Source organism: Pogona vitticeps, chromosome 10 (genome assembly GCF_051106095.1).
Source record: "Pogona vitticeps strain Pit_001003342236 chromosome 10, PviZW2.1, whole genome shotgun sequence".
In the NCBI taxonomy this organism is placed as follows: Eukaryota; Metazoa; Chordata; class Lepidosauria; order Squamata; family Agamidae; genus Pogona; species Pogona vitticeps.
The window spans coordinates 23,836,969-23,863,368 of record NC_135792.1 but is presented as its reverse complement, the minus strand read 5'-3'; the positions used below and the strand labels follow the sequence as shown (position 1 = coordinate 23,863,368).

Genomic DNA, 26,400 nt, shown 5'->3' with positions numbered 1-26,400 from the left:
AAGGGTTTGAACAAAAAGACACGCAGATCACCTGGTTGCCAACTAGAGTAAACAGCCATGATTCCTATGCAAGTTGCAGAAGCGGTTTCTCGGTGGCTCTCTGTACCTATAAAGCAGCACATGCAATTTTGGTACAAATTTGTGTGCTCCTTTGGTAGTGGTGGTGGTTCTGTTTGTGTGTGTATGTTTGTGTTTGTGATCTGTAAGTGGAACATGGTGGGAGGTTTTCCTGGGACCCACCGATCCAGTAAAGAAAAAGGGCGAAAGCAAAGAAAACCATTGATATGAAAGTTAATTTCTGAGACAACAATTCATAGAATGCAAGAGTCAGGCTGCCCTTCTTGCAAATATGGCCATATATGCTTGTGTGTTAAGCTAGCCCTGCAAAATAAGAGCTTTTCTACATGGGCTAGTTGGAGTGAGTTAGATCAGGCTACACAGAGTCTTCGGCCAGTACATAGCAGTGGGCTTAGCTGCAAGCAGGTTCATGACCAGACCTTTACGACAAGTCAAAGAAAAAAAAAGAAAATGCCCCTTACTGCTCCCTCCTGTCTCCTCCCACTTCCGGGAGGAAGTTTTCAATTTTCAATTTTTTTATGTAAGTGATGCAGCATCTCGGCGCTGTCCTAACACAGTCTAAAAAAATTAATTTCTTTGGTGCCTCGAAGGAGCAGGGGATGTGTTTAATTAGCCAATATCATGAAATGTTTGTCTTCTTAAGCCACTTCACAATATGGGAAATGGACAGTAGAAGAAGCCTTAACAGTCGAAAACTCACTTTGGTTTGTTTCCAGCAATTGCACACACTGGAAACAAACCAAAACACAGTACGTAATGCTACCCAAATGAAAAAACAATTAGAAACCCTTGACCAGGACACAAAAAAGCATGGGCAGGAATGCTCAGGGAACAGGCTGGCTTACTCTAATAATTATGTCATGTGATCTCTGGGAAAAGGAGCATACCAGCCTATCCCAACAGTGGCCCAAACGGTGGGTTAAATGCCTGTCAGATTGCACCCTATAATCTGTTAAATCCGCTGTTTTCTTGCCAGACATAAAAATGAACTAATGATGCTGCAACTAAAGCAGACCTTGGAAATGTTACTTTCTTGGACTACAACGCCTACCAGTCACCTCCCTTCCATGGCAGATTCTGAGAGCTGTAATCTACAAAGATAAATATGTCCATGCTCTAAATTGGAAGGTGTGGTTGAAAATCTGTAGCCTAGACCCATGGGCATATACATAGTAAATTAGTTTCAGATCAAAGGAGGACACCAGAGCGGCTTGCCAAAAGACAGAGGAAGCCATTATTGAACAATTGAAATGCAATAATAGATAACAAAACAATTGAGCCACCTTTTAATGAAGCAGCGGGTGAACTTTGGCACACTTTTCATGAGTCAGAATTGACTTGCTGGCAATTTAAGGCAAAGCCTGGAGGAGGACAATTCCTCAACAAAATCTAGTGGTCCCTGAGTTACCCCATCCTTGCTTTATGGGATGTGTAACAATGGGCTAGAAAAGAAGTGTTAAGGATTCCCTGGCACATTCTTGTGCATTTTCTCTTTAAAGTATTTTCTCTTTAAAGTATGGAGAAATGCAAAGAAAATGGGGAAGGAAATATTAGTTCTAGAGATGGGCACGAACTGAACTGCGAACCGGAAAAGACGACCCAATGTGTGTTCAGGGTCTGGCTTCTGATCCAGTTTGGGGAATCCCACTTTGGCGAAGCAAAACGAACTGCTGAATTTTTTCCCCCTTGCTGCTTTGTTTTGTTTGGGCAAAAGGGGATGCCCGACACACACACACACACACACACACACACACACACACACACACACACACACACACACACACACACACACACACACACACACACACACACACACACACTAGTTAGGCATGAACCATCAAGAACCGCCCATTTTCTGGTTCATGCCCATCTCTAATTAGTTCTTGGGGAAGTTACTTTTTGGATGGCACCTCCTCTCCCCAACATATGCCCCCCACACCCCACTCACAGTGGGATTGTTTGGAATCCAGAATCCAGAGATGATGCTCTGGGTTGCAGATTTTATTTAACCTATCGGGTTGGTCTCTTTTTTTGGTTCTGCCTTTCAAAATTGCTTTCCTTTTCTCCCTTTTCAGCCGCCAGCCAAGTGTTCAGCTATTTGCTGTGTTTGGGTAATTTTAGCTGCTGAGCTTGACTATCTCACGCTTCCTGTTCTTTAGACTGACAATATGTATTCGTTCACGTGCTTTGAAAATAAAAATTAAAAAAGATAAGCCACCTCTGGCACTGTGCTTGCTCTCCACCCCCTTTGTCCTCTGTTCATTCTGCTGAGCAAACAAACTCCCAAATCCTGCCCTTCTGGCACAGTTCAGTTGGCGTCTTAGAAATTCCCTTTCAAAACATTTCCATTCCTATGGCTTTCTGCACAGTAGTAACAAAGCCACACATTCAGACTTGGAGATAAGGGGTTTAAAAAGAAGCATGTGATGCCCTATGTTTGTATCTCTGATTCATTTCCTTGCCAGCTCTCTGGAGATCTGCTTCAAGTTTTAGTTGCCGCAGAATTTTGAATTGTTGGTTACATTCCTCTAGCTGCACAGCAGAAGTGCAAGGATTCACTGAGCAGAATAGCTACAGGTTCCTCGGAGTAGCCCACCCCTTTCCCCCAATAACTGGCACTTACAGTGTCAAGAGCTCACCTAGAGACATTAAGAGTTGGGAGGATAAAACCATTTCATTTACTTACAGTTGAACAGATCCAACAGCAAACTGCCAGACACAACTAACTGCTTTCAACAACAGGCCTCAACGGACTACCACTTCCAACAGACAAAAGACAGAGAAAGCGCTGAGCAGAGAGGTGGAGACCTCTTTGAGTTCAGAGGTAGGGAAGGAAAGGAATGGTTAGCGCTGGACAGATTGACAGTCACCCCAGCCCAGAAAGGTCAAATCTACTGAAGGCAGCATGCGAGGTTGCCAAAAAACTCCAACATTTGTTGGTTAGAAATTGTTCCATTATTGAAAGAGAAGTCCCCAGCCACATCCTTTAGAAACCAAAGAAGATTCTCTCTCTTTTTTTTGCCTTTTCTGAAAGATTTTGGGAGAATCCTAGTAGATGCCACTTGAAACCATGTGTGTTCCTAGCGGAAACAGAATATTGTGTATACCCTTCTCTAGGTTCCATCTGTGGATCATAACAGGAGGCAGACCCTGCAGCTGACAGAGCACCAACCGATATCTTTTCTTCATGCCCGTCCTTTGGCTTCCTTTTCCATCTCGCCTGAGGAAGAGTCTTGCAGAACCAAAAAAAAAAGCTTGCAGGCTATTTTGTGCACTTTGATCTGAGAAGGACCAGGGGCTCCATGCTGTGTTTGCTTTTCCCAACAGCTTGTTTCAAACAATCCAGTTATAAGATTCAGATTTGTGTCTGAATATCTCAACAAAAAGTTGTAACAAGCAACTCGGGCATGTATGTGTGTGGGGGGCAACTGGCCCCTTTTCCCACACGTACTCGGCCCTGATTTATGTGCATGAAACCCCCAGGAAATGTAAGCGAGAAGGTGTCACACCCACCTACCCCCCAAAAAAGAAAAGTTATGCTTTCTGGGGGGCAGAGAGAGAGACCTGAGTAGGAACAGAAGGAGGTGCTATTTATTTTTCTAACATTCATCAGTAGATGCATCTCTAAACTTTGATGCCTTCCAGATGTTGGCATCTGGAGACAACGCCCCAGTTGCTTTACCCTAGTTACGACCCTGTCTTAACAATTTTGCTATGAAGCTTGGAAAAAATTGTGCTGTTGGACTACAGTTGCTAGCATCCCCCACAGTCACAAGGCTGTTGCCTTTCTTGCCACAGTTAACTATTCCAAGTGCTGCTTGGGTCCCCTGCCATTCTTCCAAAGGAGGCAAACTCACCTGGAATTTTCCAACTAGAAAGATGAAGTCATATGTATGTAAACGACCAGGAAATGTTTGGCCACTTCTGCGTCTCTCCCGAGAGAGATTGCCCAAGAAGATGGCGTGTTCTGCCAAGCAGAGGCATGCCCTCTGCACGAAAACCCCACTTGTGCAATGATAACACCGAGTAAAAATATATCACTCATAACCAGGCATCATTAGCTCCTGAATTTTTATGAGGAAAGGCAGGGTGGGTAACAGCAACAATGGCCATGACTGACAAAACAAAATGGCGGCCGTCCTAGACAACAGATGCTGAAGAGTGAGAATTGGTGGCAAAAGCCCACATCGTTGTTTCTTCTGAGTCGCCTGGCTTACCCCACCTTTTCAGGCAGGAGTGGACCCCCCCCCCCCGGGACCTGAGAGAGGTTTTGACCCACACTTCCTACCAGCCACAGACAGCTGGGCCAATGATAAAGAATTCTGTGGGCTGTTGGCCTCGAATGTCTTAAAGGCCAAAAGTTTCTCATCCATGGCTGTAACATGGAAAGACCTTTCGTAGGGGAGTTTGTCTACACATCGTGACAGCAGCTTCTACCACTTTGACTGGGCTGGTTGCATCTCAAACCATCCTAGGATTTGGGCTTTAGGGAAGGGCTCTGAACTTTGGAACTCCCTCCCACTGGAGGCCAGCTTGGCCCCATCTTTGCTGTCACCCTGCAAGTAGGCAAAGACCTCTCTCTTCCCTCAGTAACCAGCTACCTGTGTGTGATTTTTAGATAATTATGCATTTTCAGTACTTATTGTTCTTAGCTTTAATGTTGTCTTTTAATGATGTAAGCGGCCTCTTTATACTCATGGTTTTCAACTTTAAAATATTGTCTTTCATTGTTGTAAGCCGCCTTGGGTCCTTTTACAAAAAGAAAAGCAGGATAAACAAAATTATAAATAAATAAAACTTTCTGCTGAGAATTCTCTGTGTGAGAGTGCTCAAGCCATTGAATCTCAGTGCCAGGATCCCATAGGATATATTTGAACAAATCCACACAAGTTTATAACAATTTTCTTCAACCCTTATGGACACATTCCTCATTATTCTTTTATTCCACATTTTACTCCATTCTTCCCCTTTAACTTCTTTAACCAAATCTTCCTGCCGCACATTTTTAATGCACGCAGTTCATTTCCCGCTTATACTCACCATTTATACATTTCACTTGCAGTCCTTTTTCTATGGTGACTCTTTTTAGGGCTCACTGGGCACAGCAATTAACAACAAACTGGGTACTGAAATGAAAATGAAAAGATTGTTTGCTTTTGAACAGCCACTAGGTGGAAGCATGAAGTCATTCTTTAGCCACATGAACGGTTCCTGGTTGGCGTTGTAGAATGTAGACGTTGTCTAGAGGGGCGGGGTAAAAATCGAATAAATAAATAAATAAATAAATGTAGGCTGATGGATGAAGACAGCCCAGGACCTGTATATACAGTGGAGGTGGAATAGGGGGAAAGCCCAGGGACTGTGTGGGTCTTCATATCAGTATCAACATTCAGGCACTTGACAAAATATCTACATTTGTCAAAGGAGATGCAAGAGATTTTGTCTTTCCCCCGCCTAGTTTGGGTGTTGTGGAAGAGTGATGACAGAGAGAAGGGAACCCAGTCAAGCCAGTCTCAACCCAGTCCCTCCCAATATGAGTGCATCTCTGCTTCTACCTTCTCATTTTTGTTGTTTGGGAGATGCAGGCACCGTTTCCCTGAATTGTGACTGGCTTCAGCCATCACACCCCAGAAAGAAAACCAGCATCGGCTTCCAGGCTGAAGAGCAGAGTTTAAAAAATTTGCTTTTAAAGTTCGCGTTCCCAAGGACTGGAAAAAGTAACACATTGCCATTGTAGCTGGAACTTTTAAAAAGTAACTGTATTACCCCTCCATTTTCAAACACGGTCAAAACAGTTACTTTCAGTTACTTTTAAAAAGGCATTTGGATGTGGCTACATGAGGCCCAGCGTAAGCCAGGGCTTGCACCAGGTGGTACGCCTCCTCTACAATTTAACGTGGCAACCTGCTCCTTCTGTGGTGCAACTGTAACTTTTCAGCTAAACTAGTCACGTAACTGAAAAGTTACTGTTCCACGACAGAGGGAGCCAAGCTGTTGCTAAATGGAATTGTTAAATTACTATCGAAAGGTAACACAGTTATAACTTTATTACTAGGAGAACGAATTAATGACAGCTTAGAAATGGCATGTTGTTTGTACCTGTTTCCAATATCTGTTTAAGAAGCACCAGGTGAATCAAATTCACACACACAAACACACACGCAGACACAGAGACACACACAGACACAAACACAGAGAGAGAGAGAGAGAGAGAGATCTCAGCAACAAAAATCTTTGCTGGCTTCCAGCTTCCCACGAAGTAGGAAGTCTGCATTCAGCAAAAAAACAAAAATAAATAAACAAAACAATTGCCAAAAGTAGGAAGTGAAGCTATTGACTGTATTAACACAAAGCTGTATTTGGGAGTTGTGTTATCTGTGTGTCCATCAGAAGCCGAGTCATCTCCAGGCAGCACAGAACACCAGAGGTTGCAACTGCCGAGGGCCACAACAAGGCCTTGTCCTGGATCGCCATGAGTTCTCCCGAAGAGACCAGTGACCACCCATCTTTGTCCGTTGCGAGGACCGTTGTCTGTGCAATCCTAGGATTATCATTCGCCATCGGAGTCCCCGGGAACTCCTTTGTCATCTGGACCATCTGTGGACAAATGAAGGAACGGACTCCCACGGTGGTGCTGATCCTACACCTGAGCATCGCGGACCTCCTGGTTCTCGTGACCATGCCCCTCTGGATTTACTCTTTTGCCAGCGCTTGGACTTTCGGGATCGTTGCCTGCAAAGCCTTGGCCTTTGTGGTTTACTGCAGCATGTACGTGAGCATCTTCCTCATCACAGCCTTGAGCCTCGAACGCTTCCTGGCCGTCTCCTACCCCTTTGCCGCTCAGCGATGGAAGAAGAAGACAACCCCCCACCTGGTGGTCTTCCTCATCTGGTTTCTCTCCATCGCTTTTGGTGCAACCATCGTCCCATTTCAGGAGATGGTGGACACAGAGGGGGGCCTCCAATGTGCAGCTCGCAGCTATGACAATAACTCTCAGGAGGCTGCCTGTCTCCTCCTGGAGACGGTGGTGGGCTTCATCCTTCCCTTCACCATCATCTCCACCTGCTACGCCTGCATCGGCAGAAGAATCGGGAGGATGACTTGCCCTTCCAGGAGACGATCTGCAAGGCTGATGGCATCCGTGGTGATCGCCTTTGGCCTCTGCTGGTTCCCACATCATGTCTTCAACTTGTTAAGTGTCGCTTCACTTCTGACAGAGGACCTGCATCCGGAGGCCTCCCAGGCGCTGGGGAGGGTTGCAGAAATGGGGGTCTACATCGCAAGCTCAGTGGCGTTTATCAGCAGCTGCATCAACCCTCTCCTTTACGCCTTTGCTGCCAGGAATGTTCGCAGCAGCGCCAGGTTCACCAAGTTCTCCAAACTTTTCGAGCAAATCAACCCTGTGTCAAGGCAGGAATCCCCAAAAGAAACGCCATACCCAAATGAGAAAGAGAAAACAACTAGCATGGAGATTATCTGACACTGGAGTAGGCAAAGGGTGGCCCTCCAGGTACGACTGGACTTCAACTCCCATCAGCCACAGCCGGCGCAGTGCCAAGAAATGCTGGGCTTTCCTAACCAGTAACATCTCGGGGGCATCTTGTCCAGCTTTGATCCAAGACGAGGGAGCAGAGGCCGTGAGGATTGTCCGAAGTGAGACAAGATTCCTTCGGCTCCAACGGCCCGACTACCTCTGCTCCTCCCATTCCTTCGGATTTTAGGACACGGAAATCTAAGGATGGGCCTTTGTGATGTGATGGGGTTAGGGTGGACCTTTTTGATGGGGTGAAGCACTTAGCAATACCCACAGCAAAATGTAGGGATTACATCAAACAAACGGAGAGACTCTGGAATGAGTTTAAAGGCCAGTGTTTGAATTTCTTTAATAGTAGCAGCAGCCAGTCTATTTTTTTTTAAATTAATTTGATTTATTTAACAGGAAAAAAAGAAACAGAAAAAAAAGAATGCCATCAAAATATACAGCTAAACAATACATAACATGACTAAATACAGTAGATAAGACAACTGACAATCATGCTTAATTTAATTTAATGAATTTAACTAAAACATAGAGTTGATTTTCAAAAATTGTAACTGTAAAGGCAACTAGTTACTTTTAGAGGCCTTGGAACTTTACTAGGGAACGCCCTCTGCAAGGGGAACCATTACATATTCTCCCTTTCAGAACACTGATTTACTGAGCTAGAAATACCTTCCCAGCCTGGTGGCTTCCAGATGTTGGGGCTGGTGGGAGTTGTAGTAAGGCATTAAGCTAAGGAAAAATTGCTTTGTTCTCATTGGGAATATGTTGATGGTTCTAACTCCTCCAGTAAAGGGCAGAAGAATATTTACAACTCTTTGAAAACAGGAGAAGACAGGGACTGAAATTCAAACCCAGGTTAATTTTGGATGATGGGCTGGAGAAGACCAGGCAGGGCTTGGGCTCATATCAGAAATCCCAATGTTCTACAGTTTCACGTGTTAAGTTTTCTCTTTTAAAAATGTACCCTATTTAACTTGTTGCAAACTTAATGTTTTGGTTTACTGCGATTGGGTATCTGTTGAAGAGTGAGATGTCCCAAACCAGTCTATAAAATAAAATGTTGTCGCATGTGGTGTTGCAGTTTGGACTCTGTTGTGTAAATTTCATGGGTTGGGGATCTTATATTTGATTTTAAAGTAGCCATTTTTATTGTATGTATATCAATTATCAATACAACATATATTCTTACAGGAAGCAGTTTACAAATACAGAACTTAAACAAAGTCAAGGACCATAGGGAGAAAGACAGTTTTTAACCTTGTGGGGTTGCATCCAGGCCACCTAGCTAAAGAACCGGGTTGCACTGAAATTATTAGGAATAGTTAGTTATGATTTCAATGGGTATGAAGTTCACTGAGGTTGGCCTAGATCCAGCATTCAATATCTTGCAAACCAGTGGGGCACAAGAAGGTAGTCACCTATTCAGAAGTGCCAAGTTGCACCATTAGGCTTACACACACACAAACATACATACACTTTCCATGAGTACCCTCTTACTCCCTGAGCACATGTACACACACTTTCACACACTCTATTTCTGGAGACAAAACTGCTGATGTTAAGACACATTTGGGCAACGTCCTGGGAAGGCAGGATTTTCTGGAAAAATCGAGTGTGGGAAAGAAAGAAGAAAGCGTTCCAAGCAACCCGACGTATGAGTTGCAGGATGGCTCCTTTCTTGGGGCATCGCTGACACCTCGCACCCATGACTGGGGTGCAGAAAGCCAAGCAGCATCCGAGCCATCCAAAGTGGGCAAATGAGAGCATGAAGCCGAGTCAGGCAGCCTTGGGCCAAGCATCAGGTGGGTTAAGAGGAGGGTGGTTTGGAAAGAGGAGCCAGCCTGAAGGGACGTGAGGGTGGCAGGACTATGTCTCCGAGAGACGGTGATGTGATTTCATCTCTTAAGGTTTCCTCCACACTATGAGAAACTAGGGCTGTTCGATGTCATCTGCAAATACCCTCAGTGACTTCTTTTATGAGAAAGCATAACATTCAAAAAAGAGGAAAAGGTTGCTCCTGTACATTTATGAGTCAAAAGCAAACCTACATGAGCATGAGGGGCGGATATGAAACCATTCTTCTGAGGAAGTCTCAGAGAGAAGGGCAACGTGGACAGTAGCTGTGCCAAAGCTGACGTTTTAGACGATGACACTAAAAACTGGTCTAGTAGTCATGCTAGACAAGAAATGGCCAACTCATGAGAAGAGGAGACTCCTTGGAAAAGACCCTGATGTTGGGAAAGTGTGACGGCAAGAGGAGAAGGAGACGATAGAGGACGAGATGGTTGGACAGTGTCACCGAAGCGACCAACATGAATTTGACCCAACTCCGGGAGGCAGTGGAAGACAGGAGGGCCTGGCGTGCTCTGGTCCATGGGGTCACGAAGAGTCAGACACGACTTAACGACTAAACAACAAAGTAGTCATGCTGGTTGGAGGGTCTGGAGAATTATAAAACTCCCCCCCTCAAAAAAAATAAAATCCCACAACATTTTCAAGTTCTGTGTCACCTGCTTTACAGGCACTTTACAAATGTCTAGATTGAATAGAGGATCGCACTTGTAGTCCAACCGATGTGGAGGTTTTTAGGTTTTGCAATTCTGCTTTCTTGTCTTGTAAGCAGGGAGAAGCGGGCTGTGGGAAAGTGTCTCTCACTTTCAGTGTTCTCTGGCTGTGCGGCATCTCTGGCTTTCAGTGTTTTCACTGAAAGATTTCACAACAAGGTTTAGAAAGGTTTGCCAGTGTCGCAACCCAAGGGGAAAACCAGTTCTTGTGTAGCAGGAATATTATTATTGTGGTTGCTGTTGGATGGGTCCAGATTTGCCCCCATGGTTTAGCCTGAAATGGCCCCCGACTGCAATCTGGTATTTAAGCAATACCCATGAGCAGTGAGAGTCTGTATATCTTGGTTCAGTCACCAGCCCTAATGGAGGTTGTAGCCAAGAAGTCCGAAGGAGACTGAGACTCGGAAGGGAAGTCCATGAAGGAACTGGAAAAGATCATCAAGTGTCAGGATGTGTCCCTGGAGAGCAAGGCCAAGATCGACCATGTTCTTATATTTCCGATCACCATGCATGGGCATGAAAGGTAAAGGTTCCCCTTGACAATTTTTGTCTAGTCGTGTTCGACTCTAGGGGGCGGTGCTCATCCCCGTTTCCAAGCCATAGAGCCAGCGTTTTGTCCGAAGACAATCTTCCGTGGTCACATGGCCAGTGCGACTTAGACACGGAACGCTGTTACCTTCCCACCGAGGTGGTCCCTATTTATCTACTCACATTTGCATGCTTTCGAACCGCTAGGTTGGCGGGAGCTGGGACAAGCGACGGGAGCTCACTCCGTCGCGTGGATTCGATCTTACGACTGTTTGGTCTTCTGACCCTGCAGCACAGGCTTCTGCGGTTTAGCCCACAGCGCCACCACATCCCATGGGCATGAAAGCTAGACAGCAAAGAAAGCTGATGGGGGAAAATGATTTGTTTGACATGTGGTGCCGGAGGAAAAGCCTTGTGGACACCCCAGACTGTCAGAAAGATGACCAAGTGGATTCTAGAGACATGAAATTTCCAAAAAAAATCATTTTTTTCCTTTGGGGGGGTGGGGGTGGTGGAAATCTGTTGTGTTTTTTTTCTGGAAAAAAATTGGAAAGTTTCAGAAATTTTTACCTCTTTAGTGGGTCCTTGATCAAATCAAGCCCGAACTATCTCTGGAGGCAAACATGACAAAACTGAGTTTGCCCTACTTTGGGGACATTATAAGAACACAGGATTCTCTGGAAAAGACCACTGTGCTGGGAAAGGCGGAAAGCAGCAGGAAAAGAGGAAGACCCAAAACGAGATGGGCCGACTCCCTAAAGGAAGCCACAGGCTTGAGTTTACAAGAGCTGAGCAGAGCAGTTGAGGACAGGATATTTTGGAGTTCGCTCATTCATAGGGTTGCCACAAATCAGAGGTGAATTGACAGTTCAGTGAGCAAGCCAATGTTTGTTGAGCATTGTTTCTGTTCAATCTGTTCCCCTTCTCATTAGGGAAGTGCTGTTTGGAATTTTGGACTCCAAACCCCAGAATTTTCCAAGAATTCCCCAGGGAGAAATCTTGTCCACAGCCCCTCATCTTCAGAATCCTTCGTTTCATTCACCTGGCGAAAAGTCGAGGAGTTTTACTAGACTCTTCCACCTCTAGACCTTTGTTTCCTGCAGCAATGCTTCTAGAGGTGAGGAGCTCTTCAGAAGGGACCCTCTTGTGGAGAATAAAAGGTGACATGACTACCACCCCTGGGAAAAGAACATGCATGCGTGCGTGCATGCTTGCAAAGTAGTGTTTTTAACTGCCTCCAAATGAGAGCAGGGAGGGGGCCAGGCGTAGCGCCTCTGGGAGTTGATTCCATAACCTCGGAGCCACCACTGAGAAGGCCCTGCCTCTACCAGGTGACTTTCAGGCCTGTCAAGGAGTCTGGCCTGAGAAGATCTGGTGGGTCGAGCAGAGGACATTGAGGAAAGGCGTTCCGACATAAATGTCTTCTCTGTCCTTTTTCCTATCATGTGTTCTGAATCAGGGATGACAAAAAGGGTGACGTTCTGCGCAATAATTTGCTAAAACATTCAGGCACAAGGATTAGAAACTGATGTTGAAGGTAAAAAAAATCTGGAGATCTTAAGGAGACTGGAATCTGCACAGCGTGCAGTAATCAAGATGACTAACAATGAAGAAACACTCGTCTATCTGCCTCCCTCCCGGCTGTTGTTTTTAGACTGGCTGCCTTCTCCTCTGGACCACAGCGGGCTGGCCTGTAGCAAGTCCCTTTATGCGCGGGTGAAAATGCACTGATCCTGATCAGCAGCCCTCGGTCCCAGGCTGGCTACATTGTGGATCAGATTCCAGCCACTTTCAGCAGGGCTTATGATCCATGCCTTATTGACACAAGGAGCCATAAAGAATGAGCCACCCCCCCATTTTCCAGGTCATTGCCTACTTAACCAGCCCTCCCTAATGCCAGGAGACTATTTTAAAGAAGCCCTGCCATTCTGCTGAATAGGATAGAGTTCCCAATACCATAATTAGGATTATCTACCAAAATGGGGCTTTATTCTGCTGATGGACCTAATCCCTACCTCCAATTGCTACTCGGGAAAGCATGTAAATGTTGCTCCCTTATGTTTAGGATCCAAGGCAGCCCTTCAAATTAGTCACATACATCAAAGCAAGGATGGGAAACTCTGGCGGATCCACAGAACCCATTCTTTGCTCTGGAAGCCACACCGACTGCTTCTAATACCAAGGGAGGGAGGGAGGGAGGGAGGGAGGAAGGAAGGAAGGAAGGAAGGAAGGAAGGAAGGAAGGAGGGAGGGAGGGAGGGAGGAAGGAAGGAAGGAAGGAAGGAAGGAAGGAAGGAAGGAAGGAAGGAAGGAAGGAAGGAAGGAAGGAAGGAAGGAAGGAAGGAAGGAAGGAAGGAAGGAAGGAAGGAAGGAAGGAAGGAGGGAGGGAGGGAGGGAGGGAGGGAGGAAGGAAGGAAGGAAGGAAGGAAGGAAGGAAGGAAGGAAGGAAGGAAGGAAGGAAAGAAGGAAGGAAGGAAGGAAGGAAGGAAGGAAGGAAGGAAGGAAGGAAGGAAGGAAGGAAGGAAGGAAGGAAGGAAGGAAGGAAGGAAGGAAGGAAAGGGAATGGAAGGAAAGAAGGAAGGAGGGAGGGAGGGAGGAAGGAAGGAAGGAAGGGAAGGAGAGAGGGAGGGAGGAAGGAAGGAAGGAGGGAGGGAGGGAGGGAGGGAAAGAAATAGACAAAAATGTTATTTCAGATTCAAAAAATGGGTAATTTGGGGGTATTAAACTATTAATGTCTGCCATGTTATATGAAGAGCCGTTTTGGCAGTTCGTGCTAGTCTGTTTTCCAGCCGAACAGGTGGTCGGCGCTTCCCAGCCCCTCTGCCTCTGGCAGGCACCCACTCAGAGGCGGCACCTGGAGGAGGTTGGGCAGGGAACCCTGGATGCCACCTCTGAGCGGGCGCCCAGCAAAGGAAGTGGGGCTGGAAAGCCCCGAACACTTGTTCGGCCACTAAGCAAACCAGCGCGAACCATCAAACCTCATCTCTACGTATGACATACTTTCATTCAAATACCAATGGCTGCGCCCTCCATCCATATGGCAAGCCCTTGCATGCAATGGTCATGTCACTTCCTACTTTCTTTCCAGGCATTTTCTCCCAAAAGGGCAGTGCAGGAAGGACCAGCCCAGCAAAGTTAGCAAACACTGGAAAATTGCCACTCTCACCATCTTTAAGCTCTTGCAAGCCCATCTTCCTGAAAAGAGGACCTTTTCCATTTCCGGCCCCTTCCCTGAAAACACCCCCCCCCTTCCCAATTTGCTTTAGACTTTTCACACAAAGATTTGTTTCAGAAGTGGTGACAAATTTCGATACCACGAAATGTGCGACTTTCAAAGGAGGAAACAGGGAAGTGCCTTGGTTTCACTAAAATGAAGTCGGCACGAACAGCAGGTTTTGACACGTGAAATTTTTTGTGTGGCAAAAAAAGAGGCAATAAATAATCCATTTCGGATGAGTGCATTTATTCCCAGTTTTGCCCGAAGGTTTGTGAAATGGCTGGAGATCTTCAAGGATGGGTTTTTACCAGGTTTCAGGAATCTGCACACCTCTGAAAGAATTTTTTAAAAAAAAAGGAAAAGCAAGCCAAGACAAAATGAGCTGTGTGGCCACAATGTCTCACCTCGCTGAGGTTTTGGACCCAATAATTTTGCTTTTAATCTTTACATTAGCTTGCAATTGATTATGATAAGCATTACGACTGTCCTTTATGTTCAATACAGGGTTAGTTTTCTTATTGTTATGTTCTGACAAATGAGAACTACTGTAGTGACCCTAATAGGGCTTTCAAGGTAAGTGAGATATTTAAGGAGTGGTCTTACCATTTCCAAACTCCCAGTGAGTTTGCATGGCTGAGCAGGGATTCGAACCCAGGCCTCTTGAGTCTGTCCCTCTATACACCACACTGGGTACCTATATAGTGAATAGTGGTTTAGGCATCTGACTATGAAGCCAGAGGCTGGGAGTTCGATTCCCAATGGGGCTGGACTTGATGACCCACAGGTCCCTTCTGGCTCTGCAGTTCTAAAATCATTACTATGAATATCACGTTTTATTATTCATTCTAAAGCATAGATGTTAATTGTGTTGATGTTTTGGCTCACAAAGCCCAAAATATTAGGGACAACATTAAGGATGGAAAACAACACTTATCTTTTATCCTGTTCAGGTCATTCTACGAAAGGCATGAACTGATTTGGAAAGGCAGGTATGCTTCCGGGAGGCTGAAATGTAGAAGTGAAGTGTCTGGATTTCCCGCCTGCCCCCCTTCTTGGGTGGTGGATTATCCTCCCCTGTTCAGAGAAGTCTGGCCTCAGCCTTTCTGGAGGAAACGAAAGAGCCATTAATTTCAGAGCAGGGAAACAACAGCTGAGCCACAGCCATTGGACAGCCTTGTGTATATTATTAGAGCCCCCCGAGAGGCTTACGCCCAAGCCTTTGATTCAAGGCTAGTTACAGAGGCTGAGGCTGGATTTGAATTTGCTTTTCCGGGCTCCTCGTGTTGGAGGCTCCGTCTGGTGTTTTAAAAGGAGTGGGGAATACGGTGTGGAGCCGACGCAGGTGCGAAACCCAGGACGAGAGGAACACCTTTCAGAAGAGCCCGCTCGCTGACATAGAGGGTGAAAAGAAAAGGAACGTGCAACATGATTGGTTCATACAACCTAGAAAAGTAGAGTTGCATATTTTGGCATTTATTCAGGAATTAAATGTATATTCTCCCCCCCCCCTTTTCCTCCTCTACAAAGCTCAAGGTGGTCAACATGGCGCTAGTCCAGTGGTGTCCAAACTTGGCCCTCCAGATGTTCTTGGACTTCAACTCCCAGAAATCCTGGCCAGCAGAGGTGGTGGTGAAGGCTTCTGGGAGTTGTAGTCTAAGAACATCTGGAGGCCCAAGTTTGGGGACCACTGCTCTAGTCCTTCTTCTGAATCTTCACAACAACCCTGCAACAGAATTAAGAGAGAGAGAGAGAGAGAGAGAGGATCTAGGTGATCATGTGATGAGTTTCATGGTTTACTGGAGACAAGAATCTGGTTTTTCCCAAGCTGTAAACCAACTCGCCAATCCCTACACCACACTGATTCTTATTGCTAACTCGACACTCGAACATTGTCCTATTTGAGGAAGACGTCAGGAAAGCTGGATGGTCAAGAAAGCTGACAGGAAAAGAAATGACTCGTTTGAAATGGGACTGTGCAAGAGAGCTCTTCAGATAACCTGGAATGCCAGAAAAGTAAACGGATGGGTGCTAGAGCATTTGACCCCTCCTGAGACTCAAGAATGGCCCCTGAGCATTCCTCCTAGGGGCTTACCCCCCCACACACACACCCCTTAAAAAAAGAGTAAACCCTCCTCTAAATTCCCCTTGGTCCCTCTAGGGGGAGACAGGGAGCAACACCATCCTAGTCCATGTCTACCTTCAACCGTTCTAAGCCTTTTGCAGAACTGAGATTTAGAACAGCTCAGGAGCACCAAGGGAAAGGCAAAATTGCTCCCCGCAGCCACAAGAGGGCACAAAGAGATTTTTTTTTCAGGGAAAACTTGATTGCAGATAATATTTGGGGGAGCAGGAGGTGGCAGAGTAGGTCCACACCCTCTGGAGGGTGCCCCACCCTGAGGTATCATTACCTAGCCTCCCGTGTTTTTGTTTGTTTGTTTTTTGTTGTTGTGTTTTGTTTTTGTTTTTTGTGTGGTTTTGGGGGGGCTAATTGGGGGAAGAAGAAGACTGAGGGGGCATATGCTGGCACTCTGAAGACTTGACAGGTTGTTAAACAGAGGAAGTACCTTGCACTTTAAGAAAAAGAAATTGTATGAATCATCTTCTAAATACTTCAGCATTCACCCCAATAGGCTGGGCAAACCTTTCTTCTTTCTTTCTTTCTTTTTTTGAAGGGAGGGGTTCTATGGATCTCAGCAATTACAAAATACTTTGCTGTTCTGAAGTTAATGAGGATGTTGGCCGAGGTCTGACAATCATTATCATCATCCAGTGTTCTTTGATAGTTATTCTCTATGAGCTAGCCTCTAGGGTCATTCTGTGGGTAGGGTTCTGCCCGATAGAACAGGTTGTAAAGCTGTATCTTGGAGGCCCTCAACCGTCTTCCGTAGAATCCTTTTTTAAAAAAAGGGAAAAAAGCTAGATCCCTGTCCCTTTCCTTTTTATTAAAATGATTTTATTATTTTAGCCCAAGACGGGGGGTTAGGTGATGCCAACAGCACGCCCGATGTGACTGTGTGCCTTGAAACAGGTGTGGCACATTCAGGCAGAATGAATCACTGCCCGGGAATGGCTTTCTCCTTCTCACAGACCATTGTGAAGCAAAGGTGTCTTGGCTTTTTTAAAAAAAAAAAAACAAAACCCCTCAAACTTGTGCAAAATTAGAGTTTCCAGAATTCTTTGGGAGAAGACATCTCACATCTCATGGCCAAAAGCCTACAATTCTAAGAAGGGCCCCCTGCTTCTAAACCCAGGCCAAGATTTAGCTCAAAGCTGAGACATGGTGTGGGTTCAAATCAGGGATTTCCCAGCCTTGGGTCACCCGGAAGAGGCAGTCCAAGAAAACTTGGTTTTCCTAAGGTTGGGAACCACTTCTTTGAATGATAAGCTCCTACCCTCATCATCCCTCTGTTGGTTATTCTGGCCAGAGCTGGCAGGAGGTAGCCGTAGAGGAAGAACTGCAGAGCAGGAAGGGACCCTAAGGAATCATTGAGTCCAACTCCTGCCAAGGAGGCATAAAGGCATAAATCGAACTCCCAACCTCTGGCTCGGCAGCCGGAGACCTAAACCACCGAGCGATCCAGCTGTTTGTGGGCATCCCACAATATCTGGGCATCGCTTAGAAACACTTCCTGGATCTCTGACTCCCAGAATCGCCCAGCCGGTAAGGTCAGTGGCCATCCAGGCTAAGAGGTGTGGGTGGAGATGTCGTCCGAGGGAGTCACTTTCCCAAGCTGTGGATGAAAGAGACATGGATTGTCAAGCAGCGTCGGGTCACCTGGGCTTGCACTTTTACCTGCTTCAACGTCCATGAGGCTGGGCTCCCGGCTCTTCCCTTTCTCCTCCTGAGTCACCCAGGTGGTGTTCGAAAAGGCGCAGCTGCCCTTCTGCCGTCCCCATGGCAACGAGGGTGCAGTAAAGGAGCCTTAAGTAAAACAAACAGGCTTTGTCAAAATCAAAAGCAAGGAAGGCTGGAGCTGGTTCCCCCCCCCCCACCCCATTTCCCCCTGATCGCATTAAACAGGTTAAGAACAACCGATAAAACCTCTCTATCATCACCCCCCCAAAAAAATACCCAAAATGCTCTCTTTAGCAGCCTACAGCTGCTGTGACAACTAAGAAACCAACCTCAGCAAGCAGGTTGCAGCGGTCTGAATTCTTGGCATGGTGCTATGACCGAATGAATGATGGTTTGTTGGCCAGCCTGAAGCCACAGTCAGAAACCATGATTTATTGGTGGTCCACAAACACTGACTTCTTCAAAATATTCCCATATCTGATGCATGCAGTGGAGGGAGGGCTGTTAAAGACGTATACCCGGGAACCCCCATCAAATGTCATCTTTGATGCACACCAACGAGGGCCCACTTCCAAACTCTGACCCTGCGTTGCCACCGCATCGATGGGTCTGCCTGCTCCCACTTCAGAATCCATTTAACAGCCCTTCCCCAGAGCTACAAAGGTCACACAACTGGGTCCGCCACCTGAGGCAATGCTGATATAAGGTTCAACTACTGTATCACCTGCATAGCTTCTGCATGTGGGATGGTGATTAGATGCCATCTTGGCCTTTCCCTCAGGAAGCAAGATCTCTTAGTCTGACCATACCAGGCATCTCCCAAAGCGAGCACCTAAAAGTGGGCACAGCTGGATAGGGTGCAGGCAACAGATGGGTCTACGGGGGAACCACAGCTATGCCAAATAGAACCTCTTAAGGTTTTAAAGGTAAAGGTTGCCCTTGACATTTAGTCCAGTTGTGTCCGACTCTAGGGCACAGTCCTCATCCCCGTCTCCAAGTCGTAGAGCCAGCATTTGTCTGAAGACCATTTCCGTGGTCACGTGGCCAGCACAACTAGACACAGAACTCCGTTACCTTCCCACCGAGGTGGTCCCTATTTATCTACTTGCATTTTTACGTGCTTTCAAACGGCTAGGTTGGCAGGAGCTGGGAAAAGCGACGGGCACTCACTCCATCGTGTGGATTCGATCTTGTGACAGCTGGTCTTCTGACCTTGCAGCACAGAGGCTTCTGCAGTTTAACCCTCAGTGCCACCACGTCTCCCTTCTTAAGGTTTTAGGGTGCCACGAAACCTTGACTTAAATGGCCAGCTGTTTTGCTTCTCCATATAACTCCTTTCTAGCCCATTTTGAGGAAGGTGAACCCAAACAGGAAGACCCAGCAGACAGTTTGCAAGGTTAAAAATGAAGGTGGAATGAAGAACGCTCCTCCCTTTGACGGAATAATTCCACTGCCACAGTGCCGGGAAAACGGGTCTGTAGTTCACAAAGCTGAGACGGTGGAAAAGACAGCAAACCTGTCCTTAGATAAGGTGAAATGTCCTCCCCAAGGCAGGTGAGTGAGTTCCTTTACATGTTTTCAAACTCATCCCTTGATTTTCTGCCTGCCCTTGTCTTAAGAAATAGGCCTAAAGGCAGGTTAAGATCCATCTTACAAATCTAAGGCAAAAAATGTTCAAAATACATTTTTAAAATGTATTTAATGTGTGTGGATGCCTTTGTGTGTGTATGTATAGATATAACTAATTAATTAGTTATGTTAATTAAAGTAAATAATATTAATCATTTTTCTGGCCACGAGGAACCCCCCGCTTACCAGATATGTCTTTTAAAACATACTGCTTGGCTTAAGAGAACATTAAAACCTCAGTAAAATTGTCCCAGGCCATGACACAATTTTAAAAACACCAAAGCCCTCTGAAAGCCTGCTGTGCCACAATATTAATTTGAACTTCTCTGCATTTTGCATCACTCAGAGGTTTCAGGAGAAAGGCGACCCACTATCATCATCAGAGGCCGTTTTGTTGCCTGGGGTTGAAAAACATCCCAGTCATTTGGTTTCCAAAGGTATAAAATCCCACTTAGAGGCCCACTACCTCCATGGAAGTAAAGGGACAATAGCAATTAGGCATGAGATATACAGTAATTTCCATGCCTCTATGTGACATTCTGTGTTGGTGGCCCTTGCTAACCATCTCACCCTCCTGAGAGGTAGAGTTGCTTCTGCCTCCTACAGGCAGGGGGTATAGGGAGCGGCATCTCTCCAGATGTTGATGAACCTCAACTCCCATCAGTCCTGTTAGGGGTAATAATTTTTCAGGCATGATGGGAGTTGTAGTTCAGTAACACAAATTCCCAATTCTTGCTACAACCGCTGGTTCTCCAGCTCCGGCTTCAGGGCACAATGCCCCACCGATTGGGACTTGGCGCCTAGTGGCCGGAGCATTTCACTCCGCTGGCTGGTCGCCTGAAACTGAACACCAAAAGTGGCTTGTCATTTTAGATAAGCAAAAAGCTGTTGAACAGAACATAGGAGCAAATTGTTGAGATATCTTTTTGAGAGATAAGCTTTGGGTGAAGACTTAGAGGAGAGCTGGACTCAATTCCCGGCTCAGCCAAGCAAATTCACCATTTTGTTGACAAAACCACCCCCTAAATACCATAGCTCAGAACTCTGTAAAGCAGTTTTTTTGGCTCTGATCTTAATTACACTGGCCACCGGTACCCCAAAGCTAGTGCCAATTAGACAGCAGACCTGTTGAACCAATAAATCAATATACAGGGGTGTACCTAAGGCAGGACCACTGGGGGCTTGCCGCAGGGCCCAAAAATTTAGACAGTGCCAAGATGTAGCAGTGAATCAACTCATAAGTGTTAGAGGGATTAACAGCAATGCCCCTAACCCCACTCCTCTTCTCTCTTTTTTGATAGCTAAAATTCTGTCTTTCTTTGGAAAGATGGAGGCACGGCATTCTGCTCCTTTTTCAAGATGGAATCTTATGCCCACATCTCAGGGTAAGTGAATAAGAGATAGTGCCTTTTGTCCAGGTAACAAATTTTCTAGTTATGACCATCAACACTTAGGTAAATCCAATGGAGTGAACAGATCTACTCTGATTGTGGCAAGCCATAAGATACTAGGGTATTTTTTATATCTCATCTCCACCCCACCTCCTCTGAGCTTGGAATTTTTTTTTTTACATGAAATGAGTTTTGTTTTTAGTGGTGGAGAAATGTAATTAGACCTTCACCATCATGCATCTTGTTTTCGAGTAAGCTAGGACAAAGAGCAACTAAGATACCTAGGAAGAAGTTGGCTACAGCCCACAGAAGCTCATGCCAAACAGAACGTCTTGGTTTTCAAGAGAACCCACAACTCTTAAATGTTTAGAGAGTTTCCAGGATGGGAGAAGCCCCTTTCCCAGACTCTAGTTCTCCTTCTGCTGAGCAGCTTCCAAGTTTGTTACTAAGAGGAGGGGGTCCCACCTTGATATGTTGGACCTCAGTGACAAAATGTCTTGGGCTGGACGTGGACTGAGAAACCCAACGGCGAAATGCCCTGGTTAAGTTTTTATTCTTTGACAAACAAGGGTGTGCCTTCCCAAAGCAAAGCTATGTGTAGAAAGTAGAGGGTGTGGCGGTGTTGGCAGCCAAAAAGGACTTGGAAGGGTTTGGCAAGGACATGTGTTCACATCCACATGATTCTGGCAGGAGAGGAGGAGGAGATACAGAGCACGGTCCACACCTGTCGTACACTACACTTGTTGGGATCAATATTGACACTGCGATTCCGGTAGCTATCAAGCACGTCCAGCCTTTTAAAAATGCATACCGCTCCCAGTGTCGCCCTGCGCAGACCATCGCTCTATCCCTGCAAGATTTGTGAGGCTGTGAATGCACAGAAAGAGAGAAGCCGGGGGGCTACTGACGTGCCCAATCTTGCATCTCCAGGCACTCAAGCAAAGTGCCCTCCCATCTGGCATAGACAGAAGCTATGTGCAAACATGTGTTGCACCTGTGATAGTCAAGCTAGTTTTATACGTATGGGATGTGATCTTATCAAATAGTGGAGAAGGCGTAACTGGAGTTTGGGGCCTTTTCTGGAGGGAACAGAATTCTCTAACTAAGGAATAGTTATGGAGAAGACAGAGAGTTCAAACGCTAACTCACGCTGCAGCCCGATAGTCTTTTCCGGTTGTGGAAGAGAAACCGACAAGGTGGACGAGAGGGAAGTGTGTTTGGTAGCACAGGCCTAGGTGGCTTCTGGCATCCAGATGCGGTTTTTAAGTAGCAACAAGTATCTAATTTAAATTACTCCTGAGAAAAAGGAAAGGAAGCGCCTCCTTTTCTTCCAAATCCCTTCCAAACTCTCACCATTTTTAAATGAAACTGTTCATATTTCCAAATATATATATCCAGCCTGTTTTACACAATTCAAAATGCAAATTGCAAAATCCGAACTTCGGCTGATATCTTCAAGAGGCCCAAAGAGTGTGCAAAAGCATGCATGCACGCACACACACACACACACACACACACAAACACAAAACCACACACAAACAAACAAAACCACAACCCTGTGCAGATGGTTGAAAATACAAATTCTTAACAGGGCAGGTTGCAAAAAAAGTGGCATAAGGAAAGTGAGAGGGCAATGATGGATCCAAAGCCCTTGATGTCTGTATCTTGTTTCAGGAAGTACTGTACCAAGAATGATGCAGACAAAGATGACAGGGTACCATTGGATTTCACCTGAGGCGGCCCAGAGGCTCTCTGGCCAAACTCCTATCAGGTATTTAAACAGCGTGGGATTTATCACATTGTTTGGACTACTCTGGGGATGTCTGGCTTGCTCCTTTTCCCAGTGGCCATAAAACTTAAGTATCAGGACAAACCATCCCATCCCAGGAGTGTTTCAACCTGGACCTTTCTGACTCCCTGTCAGGGCCTATTCTTTTTTAAATGTTGGTAAAATTGCTCAATTTTTGTTCAGTTCCAGCATATGCAATCGCTGGGACTGAACCGAAGTCGATGAATTGCTGCTTTCAGTTTCCCATCCACTCTCAGTTTCCCAATATCATTAAGTGGCTTAAGCAGACAACTAAGCCACTTAACAATATTGAGAAATTTAAAAGATGCTCTGTACCTCCATAACTTGGGGAGGGAGGAAGGGGCACTTTTTTAAAGCTTGGTTAGAATAGTGCCTCTATGCTATATCTTTCAAGGGAAAAATAAAATAAGAAAGCTTCCTTTCAGAAAGAGGAGGGGACAGGAAGGGGCAAGAAGGGGGATGTCTGTCTGTCTGTCTGTCTGTCTCTGTCTGTCTGTCTGTCTGTCTCTCTCTCTCTCTCTCTCTCTCTCTTTCTTTGCCTTTAAGGGGAGGTGGACTAGATAAGGTCACACCAAATGACATACTGCACCTCTAGGTCACCTTAAGTGACCCCTTTTTTAAGCCCACTCAAATTTAGCTGTCTAGCCAAGCCCTGAGTCAAATGTAAGAGGAATTGTGGAAACTGAAACTCCTAATTGCTAACTAACAAAGGGCTGGGCATCTGATGGGAAGCACAACTCACATGCGACCAATTTTGATTACAGACTCTTGATCATCAGAGATCCAAAGGGAAGCAAAATCTTCTTGGCTGTTATCCAAAGATTTAAGATGAAGAGGCCTGGAAAACTGAGAGCTGGTTCTCATTCAAAGACACTGAAAGTCACTGTCAAGGGCTTAAAACTTGGTCTGCCTCCAGCAGTGTGGGAAATGCCTCTTTATATAGATGAGACAGATCTATTTGTATGGATTCACACCCCTTCCACCTGTCCAACCCCTTGAATATTTCTAGCTACTGGATTTATTAAAGCAGAACAACTGGTTCAGCCTGGCAGAAACTTCTCGGAGTGAAGAACCAGTGGCAATTTCTGTTGCAAACCCCCTAAGGGGAATACAGTATATGTGTAATGAGAAAACAAAGCCACATCTCAGAGGAAGACTGACTTAACCCCTTCGTCCTCACGCTCGACTGAAATAAAGTCCTTCTAGCCGTATCTGACACATGGTTACTTCGGGTAAATCCTGCTTCGTTCACTGGAATTTAACCAGTACACATAACTGAAATTCAGCCTGTATCTAATCAATTGATTATTTTTAATACGTTAGGCAGATGTAGTAACATTTAAGTCAAAAACTATTAGTAACATGGTGAATGAGTTAGGTCCTAATTAATTTAATATTTATTCATGACCTGAAGGGTTTTAATAGTTGTTGCTTTATTTTGCCACAGTTGTGTAGCACACACCAGACAACCACAAAAATCAGCAAAAGCCACATGCATTGTTGTCTGTCTGCGTACGGTGGAATCCAACAGGATCCTGGCCTTTATGATCACCAAGTGATATTACTATTGGTACTTCTGTTTTAAATTGGTGGAACTTGAATGGCCGAAATGGTTGAAACAACAATAAAAGATTCAAGATTCAAGATATCCATCTAAATTGCATCGGCTTTACAGTCCTCTGACTAAAATCTTAACAAATCAGCTTTTTTGGTTCGGCATTCTCTGGTGGGAACCAGATCTTCTGGAAAAAGACCTGACGGTCAGCTGAAAATGCTTTGGTTTAAACAAACTGGAGTTCATAATGAATTTATTTAAAATTGTCTTATCCCACCTTTCATCTCAAAAAATGACCCAAGGCAGCTCATATCGTTAAAAGACAATATTTAAAAACTAAAAACAGTAAATATACAAAGATTTTAAAGGAATCAAACAAATATTATATTAAAAATGGTAAACAAAATCCAGACCGAAAACTCATTAAAAGCAGTAAAGGACAACAATCAATTAAAAAAAAAAACTCTCTCAGACAGCCAGTCACTCAGCAAAGGCTTGCCTGAAGAGAGAGGTCTTCGCTTGCCTGTGGAAAGACAGCAAAGATGGTGTCAGCCAGGCCTCCAGTGACAGGGAGTTCCAAAGTCTGGGAGCAGCCACAGAGAAAGACCTCTCTCCTGTGTCCCCACCAATCACACAAGCTTTCCACACTGACTATACATATCTGCTGTCATTCAGAGAATTGTCCTTGGGTGTCCCTTGTTCTTATTCTATTGATATTTTAATTCTTGTGTATTCACCATCTAGTTAACTGCTTCTTTTTATCCATGGTTGTAAACTGCCCAGCATCGTGCCTTGCACTAATAGAGCGGTATAGAAATCAAATAAATAAATATTTATACAAATACAAAGAGGCATCTCTGATAAGCACAGCAGCTGGATTTATAGCATTCAAAAGTCATGCCATGGCACTGTAAAATATCTGACTCTGACACTCCGGCATCTCTTCAGTTTAAACGCAGTGGTGGGGAAAGAGAAAAGGTGAGGAGGCAGTGAATCACAACATGACAACATTGCTGGCAAGCTTTGTTCTTTTTTTTTTTCAAGTCTTTACCACGAACTCTTGTCCCACTGTAAAACCTGAAAACCAGGCTCACTATAAATATGACCAGCAAAATACAAGGTAAAGTTGAGCAGTTGTATACATACCTTCATTTTCAGCAAGACCGCAGTTACAAATTAACTTTTCCAGGACTGAGCGCTCGGGATCTTAACCTGTACGTTGCCCTGCAGGAAACAGGTTCGGGGGGGGGGCTTTTTTTGCAAAACAAAATAATTTCATCATCTCACCACGGAACACTGTATTTTATAGATAGATTGCAAGTCAAGAAGACACAGACCACAAGCATGTACAGTGGGGTCTTGACTTGAGAACTTAATCCGTATTGGAACGGTGGCTGCAGGTCAAAAAGTCTGTAGGTCAAGTCTCCATTGACCTACAGTGCATTGAAAACCGATTAATCCCGTAACAGGCCGTTTTTGTTCAATTTTGGTTTTTTTCTGGTCTGTAAGTCAATTCTCAGGCTGCAAGTCAAACCTAAATTTTGCGGCCAGAGAAGTCTGTAACTCAAAAAGTGTGTAAGTCAAGCCGTCTGTAAGTCAAGGGTCCACTGTAGGACGATGGGGCAACGTTTTATTCTGTGGCCTTGCTGGTTGAGGATTATGGGAGTTGTAGTCTTTGGGGGAAGGCTGAGTCGTGTAAAAAAAGGAAGAGAGGTTCCCCTTTCTTAGTTCTGGGGTAAAGGAAGGAAGTGGAAAAAAGATGAGTAAACAAGACCATCTGGAAAAGAGGAGCAAACAAAGCCACTGAAAAATAAAATGTAAACGAAGTGTGTATTTAGGAAACCATTATGTTGCCATGCCATATTCCATTCCAGGAGCTCAAAGCAATATATGAAACTAAGCTAAGCTCCGTGTCCCATCACAAGCATGAAAACTTAATTCACACAACAGCCCTGTCAGGTGGAGAAGACTAAGATGGAAGGGCAGGGTCCAGATCTCTAAATGGCCTGCAAGGTGGAATAAGAACTTGAAAACAGAAGATGATGTATGTTTGATCGCCTTGTAGGTCTAGTGAATCAAGTGGTAAATTTAAGTGCTCATATGACAGGCTTCTCTTCCACAAGGAGTCCGCAAAGGCAGACCGTTGGAGTGATCCGTACCTACATTCAACTTCTACTAGTTTTTGTTTATATCAGAAGCAGGTCATCTATAAAGCTAATAGCTCCTAATTGCCCATGTAAGACCAAACCACCCCCAAAGGTTGCATTACACCAAACAGTTTGCGACAATA

The 26,400-nt window shown here is 45.2% G+C and overlaps 1 protein-coding gene and 1 long non-coding RNA gene across 3 annotated transcripts; one reads left to right on the top strand and one right to left on the bottom strand.

The window, feature by feature from the left end:
• The first annotated feature begins 6,439 nt into the window (after positions 1-6,439).
• LOC110085505 (leukotriene B4 receptor 1-like) lies at positions 6,440-8,701 on the top strand. The gene has a single exon (XM_020805742.3). It carries the CDS (start codon positions 6,551-6,553, stop codon positions 7,556-7,558), a length of 1,008 nt encoding a protein of 335 aa, XP_020661401.3. The 5' UTR covers positions 6,440-6,550; the 3' UTR covers positions 7,559-8,701.
• Positions 8,702-14,151: 5,450 nt separating this feature from the next.
• Positions 14,152-25,346, bottom strand: LOC110085507 (uncharacterized). 2 transcript variants are annotated; one of them, XR_013538656.1, is made up of 3 exons: positions 25,257-25,346; positions 17,723-17,851; positions 14,152-15,032 (listed from the first exon to the last, which is right to left on the bottom strand). It is a non-coding gene; the product is annotated as an uncharacterized LOC110085507 (long non-coding RNA). The 2 variants fall into 2 exon arrangements; XR_002301647.3 differs by having other exon boundaries at positions 14,152-14,261.
• Positions 25,347-26,400: the final 1,054 nt, after the last annotated feature.